This window comes from Branchiostoma lanceolatum, mitochondrion (assembly GCF_035083965.1).
Source record: "Branchiostoma lanceolatum mitochondrion, complete genome".
NCBI lineage: Eukaryota > Metazoa > Chordata > Leptocardii > Amphioxiformes > Branchiostomatidae > Branchiostoma > Branchiostoma lanceolatum.
In genome coordinates this window covers 1-15,076 of record NC_001912.1, presented here as the reverse complement: position 1 = coordinate 15,076, position 15,076 = coordinate 1, and the positions used below count along the sequence as shown (strand labels likewise).

Sequence of the window (15,076 nt, the reverse complement as noted above, 5' to 3'; positions counted from 1 at the left end):
AATTTTTGTAGTTAAAATATAACACAAGCTTTTCATGCTTGAATTCTCGTAAGTCGAGCAAAAATTTATGCAAATAATATTGATATTCTTACTGTTACTTGCCGCAATTATAGTTATTCGTGCAACTTCCCCCTACTATGGAGCTCTTGCAACTGCCTGACTAGCTCTACTGGCAGCACTTTTGCTTCTAGACGCAGATATCATCTTCCCTGCAATTATTTTAATACTAATTTATTTAGGAGGGATACTTGTCGTGTTTATTTACAGTACAGCTTACGCGGCTGACTTAATACCACTCCCCATTAACTTAACCATGTCAGCTTTAATAGCAAGTTTCGGAGTGATACTTATTACAATAATCTCTTCACCCTCAATTGAAACGCTTTGTGAAACAAAACCTTGATTAGTGTATGATATACAACCATCATATATGTTATTTGACATTTATCAGCGTGGGTCAAGCATATTCATTGTAGCTGTCATGATTTTAACTGCACTCCTCTTCTCTATTTTAGAAGTAGTGTCTCATCGCCAAACAACGATAAAATGATTTATTCACTCCACCTATTAGTGGACCCTCAGATTGGAAGTCTAAAATAATAGCCTTATACTAAGTGAATGCGTACTACAGCACTTTTCATTCTTTAGTTTTGGAGAGAAGAAATTATTTATCATTCGACAAGAGGCGCGCAGCCGCGCTTCCCCCAACTTTACTGGGTTTTTTTCCCAAAAAAGAATTATAATCTCTTCTACAGGCAAATTATAATCCCTAAAATGAGACCACCTATTATTACTATAACTGCAATGTATATTTTAATTAGCGATGTCTGTGCATTAACAACATTATCAGCTATAATCTTATAATTACCTCCAAGACCTTGCGGTAAAGCTAGCTCCGTCCACCCCCGATCCATGACCTGCATTTGATATATTTCCCCCATGTTTAGTCAAACTTTTGGGATTAGTTTATGCATAATTAAAGGGTAGAAACCAACTTGTGCCTCGAAAGCCAGTTCCGGGATGTTAGTAACACTCTCTTCTCGGTGAAGTAAATTTACTACATCTCATGCAATTAACCCCCCTACCAGGGTAACAAATACTGCTGCAAGTTTTAAACTTAGAGGTAATGATAAACAACTAATTTGATTTGGACTCAAAAAATAAATAAAAACTACCCCAGCAATTACACTTCTGTAAGCTAACCGTTGTAGTGGCCCAATTAAATTTCCGTACTCCTCATTCATAGGTTGTAAAACCAATATGCGGCTAACCCCGCCCACTGAGAAATATAATAGTCGAACACTATAAGCTGCAGTGAATCTAGTAGCAATTAAAACTAAACCCACTGCCCAGCTATTAAGGTTATTAATATTAATGATTTCAATAATTGGGTCTTTAGAGAAAAATCCAGCTAAAAAAGGGACCCCTATAAGTGCCGCACTCCCAATAAAAAAACATACACTTGTAATAGGAGCAGCACTGTATAGACCTCCTATTTTCCGGACGTCTTGCTCATTCTGTAATCCATGAATAAAACTTCCTGAACACATGAACAGCATAGCCTTAAAAAAAGCATGTATACAAATATGTAAGAAAGCCAACTGTGGTGCACCAGCACCGACAGCAGTCACTATCAAGCCTAACTGACTAGCAGTAGAAAATGCAACAACCTTCTTTATATCATTTTGTGCTAACGCACAGATAGCTGAAAACAATGTTGTTATTGTTCCTAAGAAAAACACCATCAACTGAATTTCTTTGTGATTTAAAATAATGGGACTAAACCGAATAAGTAGAAATACCCCGGCTACAACTATAGTGCTAGAATGAAGTAACGATGAGACCGGTGTTGGCCCTTCTATTGCTGCTGGTAATCAAGGATGAAGCCCCAACTGAGCGGATTTACCAGCAGCGGCAAGGACAACCCCCAGCAGGAAAAACGTATTAACGAAATCTAAAGCATAAAGACCGGTAAATCTTCAGTCACCAAGAGTAACTAAACTTCATATTAGTATAATTAACAACCCGATATCCCCCACACGATTGTAAAAAATTGCTTGTAATGCAGCTGTGTTTGCATCACTACGAGCATACCACCAGCTAATTAATAGATAAGATATAATACCTACTCCTTCTCACCCAATTAGAAGCTGAAATAAACTCTCTGCACTTACTAACAATAATATCGCAATTAAGAACAACCCTAGATACTTACAAAACAGATCGATGCGTGGGTCTGTTGATATATAGTAGAACGAGAACATAAGAATATTTCATGTAACGTATAATCCTACTACAAAAAAGCAGCAAGTATATAAATCGAAACGGAAACTAATTATTAATCTATAACCACCCAATTTGACTCACTCTCATTTCAAGAACAACATTTCACTCTCGTCACTTATTAATAAAATACTTAGCAAAACTGCATTTATGTACCCTGCATATTTAACTGATTCAGCAAAACTGCTTTTGATTTTACTAAATAAGAAAATTACCATAACCCCTAAAGAGGTTAAAGACAAAACACCTCATAGTTCCAACATCACTCAATTGAAGTTTATTCTTCACTCTTTGACCCCTAAAATCAAAATATTTTCTATACTAATCGAGCTGGCACCATTAAAGACTCGAACTTTAATTAATTACGGTAGCAACATAATTTTAACCTTATAGCACCAGTCAGTCGGAGTTTATACCCCACCGCTAAGACCACAACTTAGTATTCTTATTAAACTAGACTAACTAAAACATTAATCCTAAGTAAAAAATCAAATAAATAGCAGGCACTAAATGCAGAGTTGTCAACAAATATTCTCGGCTAGTAATAGTATAAAGGTTCTTATAATTTTTTATAGTATTCCCTCATTGTGACATTCCGAATAAATATAATGAGTATGCAGCAGTTAGAACAGCACCTAAAGACATGTAGACAATACTGTATGGACTTCAATTATAAAGTGCCACTATAGCTACTAATTCACCAAATAAATTAATGGCTGGCGGTAAGGCTATATTTATAAGACTTATTAAAAACCAACCTAAGCTAATTAAGGGAAAAATTATGATTAAACCTCGTGACCCAGATAAATTGCGCGTGCTTGATCGTTCATATCATAAATTCGCTAGACAAAACAAGCATGAAGAAACAAGTCCGTGAGCAATCATTAGAACTATTGCACCATTGTAACCCCAAGCTACTCCTGTTAAAACTCCGCCTACAACCAGAGCTATATGCCCTACTGAAGAATACGCAATTAAAGATTTTAGATCTGTCTGCCGCAGACAGATTCCTCCTATAACTACAATACCTCAAAGAGCTAGTGCTAGAAATACCTCTCTTGATAGTATAGCTGTAGCCCCTCATATTAAACTAACTCGCATTATGCCGTAGCCTCCTAACTTTAGTAAAACCCCCGCCAAAACTATTGAACCAGCAATGGGAGCCTCTACATGGGCCTTTGGCAACCATAGGTGCACACCGTATAAAGGAAGCTTTACAAGAAATGCTAAAATGCATCCTACCCACCAGAAATTTACTAAGTATCTCAGCTGGAACACCCCCTCATAGGATAAGTCTAATGCTAAACTACCAACTATTTGGTATTGACCAATCAAGCAAATTAAAAGAGGCAAAGAGCCCACTAATGTAAAAAACATAAAATATGTTCCGGCCTGATAACGCTCCTTCTGAGCTCCTCAACGAGTAATCAATATTAACGTTGGAAGCAACGTTGATTCAAAAGCAATGTAAAATAATAGCAAATCGCTAGCTATGAAAGCTAAAACTAGAGCACCGGTCAAAAACACCTGACACCCCACGAATACTCGTTGGTAGATTAGTGATTCACTAACTATATGCTGTTGACTTGCAAGTAATATCAAAGGTAATAACCAAATGCTAAGTACAGTTAAGCCCAATGATACAAAATCTCTAGTTATTATATATCTTACATTCGAAATAGTCATGTTTATATTTACTAATACTGTAGCAGGTAATATTAGTAGTACTCTCCCTACTTGACCTACTCGCCAAACTATACTCTTTTTAGTAACAATTACACCAATTACCAAACCAACATACCCCAAAACCAGATGATTCATTAAGAGAGATTAAAAGATTTTAGTAAATCACTCCCATGACTTCGCGAAATTAAGACTAATAGCGCTAATCCTGAACTAGCCTCACATGCACTGAACGTTAATAACACTAAAGCAATTATTAAAGGGTAATGCAAGCCTGAAATTCTAACTATGCCTAATCCGAGGTACAGTGATACCATCATTATTTCTAAGCACAATAGAACTGATAATAAATGAGTCTGTGATAACCCAAGACCTAATAGTGCAATTAAGAAAATTAAAATTATAATTAACATACAAAGCAGAAACACTTTATTGATATCTTCTGGGCCGAAACCAAATATTTTTTTTACAACTACCTGCTTATTCTGTTCATTCTAAACCTCCCTTCAATCATTCATATATTAACCCGAAAGTTAACACAACCACTAGAAGTATTACTAGTCAGTAGTTGTAGAAAGTATTTTCACTAAATACTACCCCTAAAGGATAAGGTAGGATCAATGCAATCTCCAAATCAAATAGAAGAAACAAAATTGCAACTAAAAAAAACCGCAATGAGAAAGGTAATCGTGCATTACCTATAGGGTCAAACCCGCACTCGTATGCAGATAACTTTTCATTATCGGGTATCACGCTGGGTAAGTGTAAACCCACTAAAAGAAGAATAATTACTAAAGCGCTTGCAATGCCAACAATATAAGTTAATCTTAACATTTAAGACCCTCACCAGTAAATACAAACGTATAAGAAAAGTCACACAACATCGACAAAATGTCAATACCATGCCGCCGCCTCAAAACCAAAGTGATGAGAAGAAGTATAATGGTAAAATACTTGCCGCCCTAAACAAACTATTAAAAACGTTGATCCAATAATAACGTGTAAACCGTGAAATCCTGTCGCCACAAAAAATGTTGAACCATAAACACTGTCAGCAATAGTAAAAGGTGCCTCGTAATATTCCCACGCTTGCAGACCAGTAAAATATAACCCTAGTATAACTGTAATAGCTAGTGACTGGATCGCTTCTGTGCGCTTCCCTTCTATTAAAGCATGATGGGCCCACGTCACTGTTACACCAGAACTCAATAACACAGCAGTATTAAGCAGGGGTACAGCAAATGCATTCAGCGGATGTACACCAACAGGAGGTCAAGTTACCCCTAGCTCCACTGTTGGTGCTAAACTACTGTGAAAGAAAGCCCAAAAAAAAGCTAAGAAGAAAAACACTTCTGACACAATAAATAAAACCATACCACGCCGTAAGCCTGACAAAACATAAGATGTATGACACCCTTGAAAAGTAGCCTCACGAATTACATCTCGTCACCATTGAATTATCGTTGCAACAATCATTACTAAACCTAAGATTATTAAGCTAATCGAATTATAATGAAACCATATTACTAAACCTACAGTTAAAGTGAACGCTGCAGATCCGCCAACAAGAGGCCATGGGCTAGGCTCCACTAAATGTCACGGATGAGGTTGATATCCTGTCATTAAAGATTTTCATCTAAGTATAAAGTTACTAAAATAGCAAACACGTAACCTTGAATCAGGGCGACAGCAATTTCTAGTATAGTTAAGAATACTAATAATAGCAACGTAATACCACTTAGTATCACCGACAATTCTATTAAGCCTAAAACAGCAGAAGAAATAAGATGTATCAAAAGATGCCCGGCAGTTAAATTAGCAGTTAACCGAAGACCTAGAGCTAAAGGGCGTATTAGAATACTTAATGTTTCTACCACTACTAATACTGGCACTAGTAAATTAGGCGCACCTTCAGGACACAAATGAGCAAGAGCAATTACGGGATGGTTGCGAAAACCATACACCACGGTCCCAAATCACAAAGGTACTGCTAGCCCTAAATTTATTGATAACTGTGTTGTAGGTGTAAAAGTATAAGGAAAAAGACCAATTACATTAAGCGTTATTAGCATTAATATTAAAGAAGAGAACAGAACAACCCATCGAAAACCTAGTTTATTTAGGGGCTGTATTACTTGGCTTATTAACGTTTCTATAGTAACATAGACCAATCGTGAGCTACGAGTTCCAGCCCAGCTAGGCCCAAAACTCACAAATAGTTTTCAAGGCATAATTAATGCTAGTAATACTAGAGGGATATTTAATAATCAAGGCGAGTCAAACTGACTAAATAAACTTACTATCATGGTCAAGAATATTCTTTAGATTTTACTTCTACCTCTTCACTACTATCATCTAACGTAGTAGTAACAACAGAAGTAAATTTTTGCAATCCTAAAAATCCTAAAACAAGCCATACCAAAAAAAAGAGAAAAACTCAAGGGATTGGGTTTAACTGCGGCATCCATCGGGGAGTAGTAACTCATCATTAACTTAAAAGGTTAACGCTTTATGTTTAAGCTACCCAATGACTCTTCATCTAGTATTATATCACACCACCCCTCAAAAACCTCAACGGGCACAGCCTCAATTACAATTGGTATAAAACTGTGATTAGCCCCGCAAATCTCGGAACACTGCCCATAGAATGTACCTACACGACTGCACTGTAGCGCTAGTTGATTTAACCGCCCCGGAACAGCATCTATCTTTAATCCTAAAGATGGGACTGTTCAGGAATGAATTACATCAGCAGCAGTAACTAACACCCGTACTGACGTATCTACAGGTAAAACTACCCGATTATCTACCTCTAGTAGTCGAGCATCTCCTTTAGACAAATCCCCTAAAGGCAGCATATAAGAATCAAACTCAATATCGTAGTAATCCGTGTACTCATAGCTTCAATACCACTGGTGTCCAACACTCTTAATTGTTAATTGCGGATTATCTAATTCGTCCGTTAAATAGAGTAACTTTAATGAAGGTAACGCTACTACAACAAGAATAATAGCTGGAATCACTGTTCATACAGTTTCAATAACATGTCCATCTGTTAAAAACCGATAGATATACTTAGACGAAATTAATACTAGTATACTATAGAAGATTAAGCATGTAATCAGAATTAATACTAATATTACATGATCGTGAAAGTAGATTATTTCTTCTATCACAGGTGATGCTGCGTCTATTAAGCCCAACTGCGCGGGAGTTGCCATCGAGATATCTTAAGACTAAGATTTACAACCTGACAAACTGTAAGTTTTAATTAACCTAATACCTCTGTTTAAAGGAAATATGGCAGAGCGTATGCGATTGGCTTGAAACCAATAGACAAAGGTTTTAACTACCTTTTATTTCTAATATTTCTTTGAAATGAAAGGTAACTCTTCGTGTGTATGAAATAATGGTGGACACCCTATTAACCACTCTGCAGAATGAGATGCATGACTAGCTGGCACGGCTTTCCGCTGAGATGAGAATGCTTCTCACAAAATGAATAAAAAGAATACCACAGACCCAAGAGAAATAATTGACCCTAAAGATGAAATTACATTTCAGATTGTATATGCATCTGGATAGTCGGAATATCGACGAGGTATACCTGCCAACCCTAAAAAATGCTGGGGAAAAAACGTTAAATTTACCCCTACAAATATTACAAAGAAGTGAATTTTTGTCCAGGACTCCTGTAACGTAAATCCTGTAAATAAAGGAAACCAATATGTAAGTCCAGCTAAAATTGAAAATACGGCTCCTATAGACAAAACGTAATGAAAATGTGCTACAACATAATATGTATCATGCAACACAATGTCTAAAGACGAATTTGCTAGTACAATTCCAGTTAACCCTCCAACAGTGAATAAAAAGATGAACCCTAACGCTCATAATAGGGGTGTTTCCCACTTTAATTGCTTTGATCCAGATAATGTAGCTAACCAGCTAAAAACCTTAATTCCTGTTGGGACTGCAATAACCATAGTCGCGGCAGTAAAATAACTTCGTGTGTCTACATCTATACCAACAGTAAACATATGATGGGCTCAGACCCAGAACCCTAGTAACCCGATCGTAAACATAGCTCATGTTATACCTAAATAACCAAATGACCGTAATTTACCAGCATAGTGAATAATAATATGTGAAATAATACCAAACCCCGGTAAAATTAAAATGTAAACTTCTGGATGACCAAAGAATCAAAATAGATGCTCATACAAAATTGGATCTCCTCCACCAGAAGGATCGAAGAATGTAGTGTTAATATTCCGATCAGTAAGCAATATAGTAATTGCACCGGCTAACACTGGCAAGGACAATAGCAATAGGTAGGCAGTAACTCAAATTGACCAAACAAACAACGGCACCCGATTTCACTCAATGCTAGCACGCATATTATGAATCGTTGTAATAAAATTGATTGCCCCTAAAATGGATGATACACCAGCCAAATGTAGAGAGAAAATAGCCAGATCAACAGATGCCCCTGCGTGAGCAATGTTACTAGATAAAGGAGGGTAAACTGTCCAACCCGTTCCAACCCCAGCCTCGACAGCAGAAGACGCCAATAATAAAGAAAATGACGGCGGCAGCATTCAAAAGCTCATATTATTTATGCGGGGGAAAGCTATATCTGGCGCCCCAATTATCATGGGCACTAACCAGTTCCCAAATCCCCCGATCATAATTGGCATAACTATGAAGAAGATTATAACAAACGCGTGCGCTGTTACAATTACATTATATAAGTGATCATCACCTAAGAGCGCACCCGGCTGAGACAGTTCTGCTCGAATTAGCAAACTTATGGCAGTCCCCACCATTGCAGCTCAAGCACCAAAAATAAAATATAAAGTTCCGATATCTTTGTGGTTTGTAGAAAATAACCATCGAGTAATGTACACAAGCTATCCTAGTGAAATGGCTGACCTAAAGCAGCGGATTGTAGCTCCGCCTATGAGAAGTAATTCTCTTTTACTAGGCTTTATAAAAATTCTGGTTGCAACCCAGAAAGTAAAAGTAGACCTTTTGAAAGCCTAAAATCTTAAGTTAAATAAACTATTTGATTTGCAATCAAAAAATGTGGTCTCCTCAGATTTTAAGGACTGGAAACACTTCCACTCTCAGCTTTGAAGGCTAAAGGTCTTAAATTTTTAACCTAACTCCTTAAATAGTAGCTTAACATGAATAAAAGCCTTGGACTGTTAATCCAAAGATGCAATTATTTGCCTATTTAGGTAAGCAGCTAGCTCCCCCCACCAAGAACAACCCAAGTATGTTTAATACTAGCAATCCACTTATTAACCCAGAAAGTTGCATCTTGCGCCAATTTAACCCACTTATAATTTGCTGAGGACCTAATACTACGATACACAAGTAACTAACGCGCAAATAGTAAAATAGACTAATTAAGGTACCTGTGATTAGTACAACTGACACCCCTAGTAATAATTGACCAACAAAATGTGTCAACAGCAATCACTTTCCGAAGAAACCAAAAAATGGGGGCAGACCCCCTAAAGAGAGAAACCCAACACCTAGTAAAACACTCATAAGAGGATTAAACATTAATCCAGTCCGTAACTGATTTAAGTGTCCCCCGTTTAATATATGTAAAATGGAAAATAAGGGAATTGACAGAATTACATACAGAGTAAAATAACTAAGCCCTAATAATGACCCAGCTACACACCCTACCACTAATCAACCCAAATGGGAGATTGACGAAAACGCCAGCAATTTTCGTATTTGTGTCTGCCCTAAACCTCCTAGACCCCCTACAAGAGCAGAAACCATACCAAATAGTAATAATATAGAACTATTATTACAGGTTGCTAACTGGGTTAGAACTGCTAATCCCGGCACTTTCTGCCATGTCAGCAAGACAGCCCCCGGAATATAATTTAACCCTTGCACAACATCAACAACTCAATAATGGAAGGGCGCTAACCCTAATTTTGTAACTACCGCAAGTATAATTATTATGTCCCCGATGTTCCCTATTAACTGGTTAACTCCCCCTATGAAATCACCTCTAAGACTTACTATCCCGCCTAAAAAGAATACAGCCGCCGCTATAGCTTGTACAATAAAATATTTGACGGTAGCTTCAACTTCCAAAGACGAATGTCATCAAACTAAAATAGGGATAAAGGCTAGCGTTCCCAATTCTAACCCCAATCATATAAACACTCAGTGGCCCGAACTACTGATTAACATAACACTTATAATTATAGTAATACTAAATAAAGGAGAGATATAAGGACTCATATGAGAGGTAGTGTAAGTAACACAATAGATTTTGAGTCTACTAATGCCAGTTCAACTCTTGCCCTCTCATGGTAGAGGATGGATTTACCAACACTGTTGGGGTATGGGCCCAATAGCCTAATTAGCTTACTCTAACTAAAAATGACATTTTATGCATCTCTGCCCTATCAAAACAGCGTTTTTTTTAAACTACATTTCTACAGCCCTCCCCCGATTCCAGAGAAAGTTAGAGGTAAACTAAAATTTAATATAAGTAACCCCAAACTCAGCGGTAAGAAGCTTTTCCAGGCCAAATGTATCAACTGATCATAGCGGAAGCGTGGGTACGAAGCCCGAAACCATAAATAAAGCCCCGCTAGTAGCCCCACCTTAACTGCTACACCTAGCAAACTAAAGTGTGCGGCCAAAAATAACAAAGCAGAAAGAACATTCATAAACAAAATATTGGCATACTCGGCCAAAAAGAACAGAGCGAAAGGACCGCCTGAATATTCTACGTTAAATCCCGAAACCAATTCGGATTCTCCCTCCGTTAAGTCAAAAGGAGATCGATTGGTTTCAGCGACCGTTGAGATAAACCACATAATTCCTAACGGTCAGCAACTTAATATGAGCATTACTTCCTCCTGCGCGGAAAAAAACTGAGCCAGATTGAAACCCCCCACTAAGCAAATCAGACTTAGAATGATTAAACCCAAGCTTACTTCATAAGATACTATCTGTGCAACAGCTCGCAAAGCACCCAAGAGAGCATACTTCGAGTTAGAAGATCACCCAGAAGCCATGATTGAGTAAACCGATAGGCTCGAAATAGCTAAAACAAATAATACAGCAAAATTTAACTCAATGAAAGCGTCTATAAGGGGTACCGGTATTCAAAGCAAAAGAGCCAAAATGAGAGCTAACATAGGAGCAAAAAAAAACACACTCGGGTTGGATGAGGAAGGCTTAATTGGCTCCTTAATAAATAGTTTAACACCATCTGCAATAGGCTGTAGGAGACCATAGGGCCCCACCACATTAGGTCCCTTACGTAATTGAACGTAGCCAATTACCTTTCGCTCTGTTAATGTCAAAAACGCAACAGCTAGTAAAACTGGTACAAAATATAAGAAGATATGAATTACACTTAAGATTATCACCACTAAAAATAGGAATTGCACCTATGACAGAAGGGCTTAGGCCTTATGCAATACTACTTTGCTATTTTAGTTATAATTTAAAAAAACCTTAAAATTACACACCATTGGTCCTTTCGTACTAAATATGTGAATGTAAGGATAGAATCTAACCTGTCTTACGACGGTCTGTACTCAGATCACGTAAGATTTTAATCGCCGAACAGGCAAACCCATAATAGCTGCTACACCATTAGGAATCTTGATCCAACATCGAGGTCGCAAACCCTTTTGTCAATATGGGCTCTCAAAAAGGATTACGCTGTTATCCCTGTGGTAACTTTATCTATTAATCGCTCTTAGCGGATCTGTATTAATATTCCTTGGCATAAACAGCCTAAAAATGTAAATTTAATATCAAAGCTTAATTCCTTTGCTTGCCACCCCAGCCAAAAGACCGTTTAATTACGCATGTTTGGTGATAATTAATTATTTTATTCTAACAGACGCTAATATGTAGTCTTCAAGCTCAACAGGGTCTTCTCGTCCATTACAGCCATGCCCGCATTTTCACAGACACTGAAATCTCAGTTTTTAGGGGGAAGACAGTCGAAACCTCGTCTAATCATTCATACATTCCCCCATTTAAAGGGCAAGTGATTATGCTACCTTTGCACAGTCAGAATACCGCGGCCGTTAATAATTACACCGGGCAGACCAGACCTTTAATATTAGTCTAAAGGCGATGTTTTTGTTAAACAGGCGAGCTTCCTGTTTGCCGAGTTCCTTCCCCCTAATTATGTAACTCAATTACACTCTCCTGTTAGCTTCACATTAATTCTTTATCCAGAACAAAATACAAAGAGTAAAATTACTTACATCTGTGTTAAGAGTTAGTTAACCTACGCATTTTAACATAAAATTCTATAAGAGTTATTCAATACCAAACTAAAATAAAGTTACCGCCTCACTGTAAGCTATAACGCTGTTATTACAAGATGGCTGCTTTTAAGCCAACTACAGACAAATCAGAATTTATATATAGTAGATGATTGTTTACACTTAGATTTACCAGCATATTCCGATAAATCCCACTTGGTAATACTACAAAGCTGAACTCTTATTCATTTCTTGAATAACCAGCTAGAACTAAACGCGATTAGCATGTCACCCCCATTCTAGCCTCATCTAACTATATTGCAACATAGATTAGTTAAGTCATTAATTTACTAGGACTAGAATAAATCGTTTAGTTTCGGGATTACTAACACTAATTAACGCTAGCAAGTGCCCTAATTAAATCATTATGCAAAAGGAAAATAGAGTTTACCTTTGGGTTATTAGTTAAAGCCTTATTAATTATTTCTCGTATTCCTTTTCAGTACCCATCACTAGATTTTGTTCGCCCCTACACAATATTAAAGTTTTATAAACCATAACAATTGTTTACAACATATTTACTTCAAGCTAATTTGATTCACAAATATCTTTTCCGTGTAAAAGAAACGCTTATGTCAAGCTCTAGCTAGTCCGGTAACGAAGCATGAGTGCCTTCCTTTACCTTTTCAAGATAATAGTCTAATTAACCTACGTTTACCTATAATTCCCCAGGGGATCCTTCCGGATGCCCTACCTTGTTACGACTTCTTTCCTTTATGATTTCAGGAAAATGACGGGCGGTGTGTGCATAGATAAGCGCTACAGTCAATATATCATCATAATACAAATTTACAACCAAATCCAACTTCAATTACTAGTTTCATGAGTAATATCCGGTATTGCTAAATAACTGTAATTCATTCCAACCTCTACTATTGACTACACCCTGACCTGACGTTTAGATATCCATCTCTTAGCTAATTCTTACACCCTTATGACATTAGCTGACGACGGCGGTATATAAGTTGAACACCAAATAGAGTAAGATCCTCGCGGATTATCGATTTTACTGAACAAACTCCTCTGAATAGACATTACCCACTGCCAAAATCTTTAGTTTTCAAACATAATTCGTACTAACCAACTGTTAACTAGTAAAGAATAGCAGGGTCTCTAATCCTGGTTTATACCTTTACTTCGTGTAATTAACACTTTTAAGATTTACAAACGAGAAAGCATACGACATCACCTCTTAGATAATCTTAACTTGCTATGAAAATTACAGATACGTGTATTATAAATATTTGTTCAGGTGTAACCGCGGCGGCTGGCACAATCTTTGCCACACTAGTATAACCACTGCTGAAGCATGCTCTCACACCTTCACCAATATTAAGTACTGCTCTTGCTGTATAGAGTGGTAAGACAAAGCAAATAACAATAATATGCTTCAATTTGCGTTAAGACTTAAACTCTTAGCGCCCCCATCTCTCACTGGTGCATAACGATTAGCATGTATCATCAGTAACCCCTTTATAATTGAAACCAGAATCAAATCTGCACTCAGAAAATAGTTTAAGTAAAACCTAAACTTTGGGAGTTTAAAATGATAAGTATTTATCTTTTCTGAGTTTTAGAATAATATTATTATCTTCGATTTACAAGACCGATGCTTTCACTTAAGCTACTTAAAACTAACTAAACAAAAGCTTATTCTCTACATACCCCACAATAGGGATGAACAGTAAAATGTTAACAAAGTAAATAACCGATGCCGCTTGACCTAAAAAAATGTAAGGATATTCCACAGGCTGACCCCCTAGCCAAGTTAATAATAACACATTCACTACTATTAACCAAAAAAGGACCTGGGCCAGAGGTCGAAAATTATGGCTCGTCTGACGGCTAGAATGAACGAAAGGTATAAAAAATAAGACTACAATAGACATTGCTAACGCTACAACTCCGCCTAACTTATTAGGAATTGACCGAAGAATTGCATAAGCAAACAAAAAGTATCACTCCGGCTGGATGTGAACTGGCGTCACAAGGGGGTTAGCAGGGATATAATTCTCTGGGTCCGTCAAAAGATTAGGGGAGAAAAGTGCAATAAACACTAACCCGGCCAACAGAACAACGAATCCTACCACATCCTTATAAGAGAAATAAGCATGAAAAGGGACTTTATCTACATCCCCTGCTAACCCCGTAGGATTATTAGCCCCCGTTTGGTGTAAGAACAATAAATGGACAACAGATAACCCTGCAATTATAAAAGGTAAAAAAAAATGGAATGCGAAAAACCGTGTTAGCGTAGCATTATCAACTGAGAATCCACCTCACAGCCACTGAACCAAGTCTGGCCCGAAATAAGGGATTGCTGAAAATAAATTAGTAATAACAGTAGCACCCCAAAAGGACATCTGCCCCCAGGGAAGAACATAACCTAAAAAGGCGGTTGCTATGGTTAAAACTAGCAGCATTACACCAATGTTTCATGTCTCTACATAAAAGTAAGACCCGTAGTATAGCCCTCGCCCGATATGTATATACAAACAAATAAATATGAAGGATGCACCATTAGCGTGAAGATTACGCAATAACCACCCATAGTTAACATCTCGACAGATATGAGCTACAGATGAAAAAGCCAAATTTACATCAGCTGTATAGTGTATTGCCAAAAAGAGCCCAGTCAAAATTTGACTCACTAAGCAAAGACCCAATAAGGATCCAAAATTCCACATAACAGAAATATTGCTAGGGACAGGCAAGTCAATCACAGAGTGATTCACAACTTTTAGTAACGGATGATGTTTCCGCAAAGGACCAGACAT

General features: G+C 37.3%; 13 protein-coding genes across 13 annotated transcripts, besides 25 other annotated features; 1 reads left to right on the top strand and 12 right to left on the bottom strand. All coding sequences in view use genetic code 5, as the record gives it.

The window, feature by feature from the left end:
* Nucleotide 1: 1 nt before the first annotated feature.
* Nucleotides 2-66, bottom strand: a tRNA (tRNA-Glu).
* A 1-nt stretch (nucleotide 67) lies between these two features.
* Nucleotides 68-571, top strand: ND6 (NADH dehydrogenase subunit 6). The gene has a single exon. The coding sequence runs from the start codon at nucleotides 68-70 to the stop codon at nucleotides 569-571; it is 504 nt and encodes a 167-aa protein (NP_007548.1).
* Nucleotides 553-620, bottom strand: a tRNA (tRNA-Gly).
* Nucleotides 619-692: a sequence feature (putative tRNA-Gly that recognizes the codon AGA).
* A 57-nt stretch (nucleotides 693-749) lies between these two features.
* On the bottom strand, nucleotides 750-2,546 carry ND5 (NADH dehydrogenase subunit 5). The gene has a single exon. The coding sequence runs from the start codon at nucleotides 2,544-2,546 to the stop codon at nucleotides 750-752; it is 1,797 nt and encodes a 598-aa protein (NP_007547.1).
* Nucleotides 2,547-2,614, bottom strand: a tRNA (tRNA-Leu).
* Nucleotides 2,615-2,680, bottom strand: a tRNA (tRNA-Ser).
* Nucleotides 2,681-2,746, bottom strand: a tRNA (tRNA-His).
* ND4 (NADH dehydrogenase subunit 4) lies at nucleotides 2,746-4,104 on the bottom strand. Its single transcript has one exon. The coding sequence runs from the start codon at nucleotides 4,102-4,104 to the stop codon at nucleotides 2,746-2,748; it is 1,359 nt and encodes a 452-aa protein (NP_007546.1).
* Nucleotides 4,104-4,379, bottom strand: ND4L (NADH dehydrogenase subunit 4L). Its single transcript has one exon. It carries the CDS (start codon nucleotides 4,377-4,379, stop codon nucleotides 4,104-4,106), a length of 276 nt encoding a protein of 91 aa, NP_007545.1.
* Nucleotide 4,380: 1 nt separating this feature from the next.
* Nucleotides 4,381-4,449, bottom strand: a tRNA (tRNA-Arg).
* ND3 (NADH dehydrogenase subunit 3) lies at nucleotides 4,447-4,800 on the bottom strand. Its single transcript has one exon. The coding sequence runs from the start codon at nucleotides 4,798-4,800 to the stop codon at nucleotides 4,447-4,449; it is 354 nt and encodes a 117-aa protein (NP_007544.1).
* COX3 (cytochrome c oxidase subunit III) lies at nucleotides 4,801-5,589 on the bottom strand. The gene has a single exon. It carries the CDS (start codon nucleotides 5,587-5,589, stop codon nucleotides 4,801-4,803), a length of 789 nt encoding a protein of 262 aa, NP_007543.1.
* On the bottom strand, nucleotides 5,589-6,272 carry ATP6 (ATP synthase F0 subunit 6). The gene has a single exon. It carries the CDS (start codon nucleotides 6,270-6,272, stop codon nucleotides 5,589-5,591), a length of 684 nt encoding a protein of 227 aa, NP_007542.1.
* Nucleotides 6,266-6,430, bottom strand: ATP8 (ATP synthase F0 subunit 8). The gene has a single exon. The coding sequence runs from the start codon at nucleotides 6,428-6,430 to the stop codon at nucleotides 6,266-6,268; it is 165 nt and encodes a 54-aa protein (NP_007541.1).
* Nucleotides 6,431-6,496, bottom strand: a tRNA (tRNA-Lys).
* Nucleotides 6,468-7,187, bottom strand: COX2 (cytochrome c oxidase subunit II). Its single transcript has one exon. The coding sequence runs from the start codon at nucleotides 7,185-7,187 to the stop codon at nucleotides 6,468-6,470; it is 720 nt and encodes a 239-aa protein (NP_007540.1).
* Nucleotides 7,188-7,252, bottom strand: a tRNA (tRNA-Asp).
* An 8-nt stretch (nucleotides 7,253-7,260) lies between these two features.
* Nucleotides 7,261-7,331, bottom strand: a tRNA (tRNA-Ser).
* Nucleotides 7,329-8,876, bottom strand: COX1 (cytochrome c oxidase subunit I). Its single transcript has one exon. It carries the CDS (start codon nucleotides 8,874-8,876, stop codon nucleotides 7,329-7,331), a length of 1,548 nt encoding a protein of 515 aa, NP_007539.1.
* Nucleotides 8,877-8,886: 10 nt separating this feature from the next.
* Nucleotides 8,887-8,952, bottom strand: a tRNA (tRNA-Tyr).
* Nucleotides 8,953-9,010, bottom strand: a tRNA (tRNA-Cys).
* Nucleotides 9,011-9,073, bottom strand: a tRNA (tRNA-Ala).
* Nucleotides 9,072-9,140, bottom strand: a tRNA (tRNA-Trp).
* Nucleotides 9,140-9,209, bottom strand: a tRNA (tRNA-Asn).
* On the bottom strand, nucleotides 9,202-10,242 carry ND2 (NADH dehydrogenase subunit 2). Its single transcript has one exon. It carries the CDS (start codon nucleotides 10,240-10,242, stop codon nucleotides 9,202-9,204), a length of 1,041 nt encoding a protein of 346 aa, NP_007538.1.
* A 1-nt stretch (nucleotide 10,243) lies between these two features.
* Nucleotides 10,244-10,312, bottom strand: a tRNA (tRNA-Gln).
* Nucleotides 10,312-10,378, bottom strand: a tRNA (tRNA-Met).
* Nucleotides 10,379-10,441, bottom strand: a tRNA (tRNA-Ile).
* Nucleotides 10,440-11,381, bottom strand: ND1 (NADH dehydrogenase subunit 1). Its single transcript has one exon. It carries the CDS (start codon nucleotides 11,379-11,381, stop codon nucleotides 10,440-10,442), a length of 942 nt encoding a protein of 313 aa, NP_007537.1.
* A 3-nt stretch (nucleotides 11,382-11,384) lies between these two features.
* Nucleotides 11,385-11,455, bottom strand: a tRNA (tRNA-Leu).
* Nucleotides 11,456-12,822, bottom strand: an rRNA (16S ribosomal RNA).
* Nucleotides 12,823-12,889, bottom strand: a tRNA (tRNA-Val).
* Nucleotides 12,890-12,891: 2 nt separating this feature from the next.
* Nucleotides 12,892-12,958, bottom strand: a tRNA (tRNA-Phe).
* Nucleotides 12,959-13,802, bottom strand: an rRNA (12S ribosomal RNA).
* Nucleotides 13,803-13,870, bottom strand: a tRNA (tRNA-Pro).
* Nucleotides 13,869-13,934, bottom strand: a tRNA (tRNA-Thr).
* On the bottom strand, nucleotides 13,934-15,076 carry CYTB (cytochrome b). Its single transcript has one exon. It carries the CDS (start codon nucleotides 15,074-15,076, stop codon nucleotides 13,934-13,936), a length of 1,143 nt encoding a protein of 380 aa, NP_007536.1.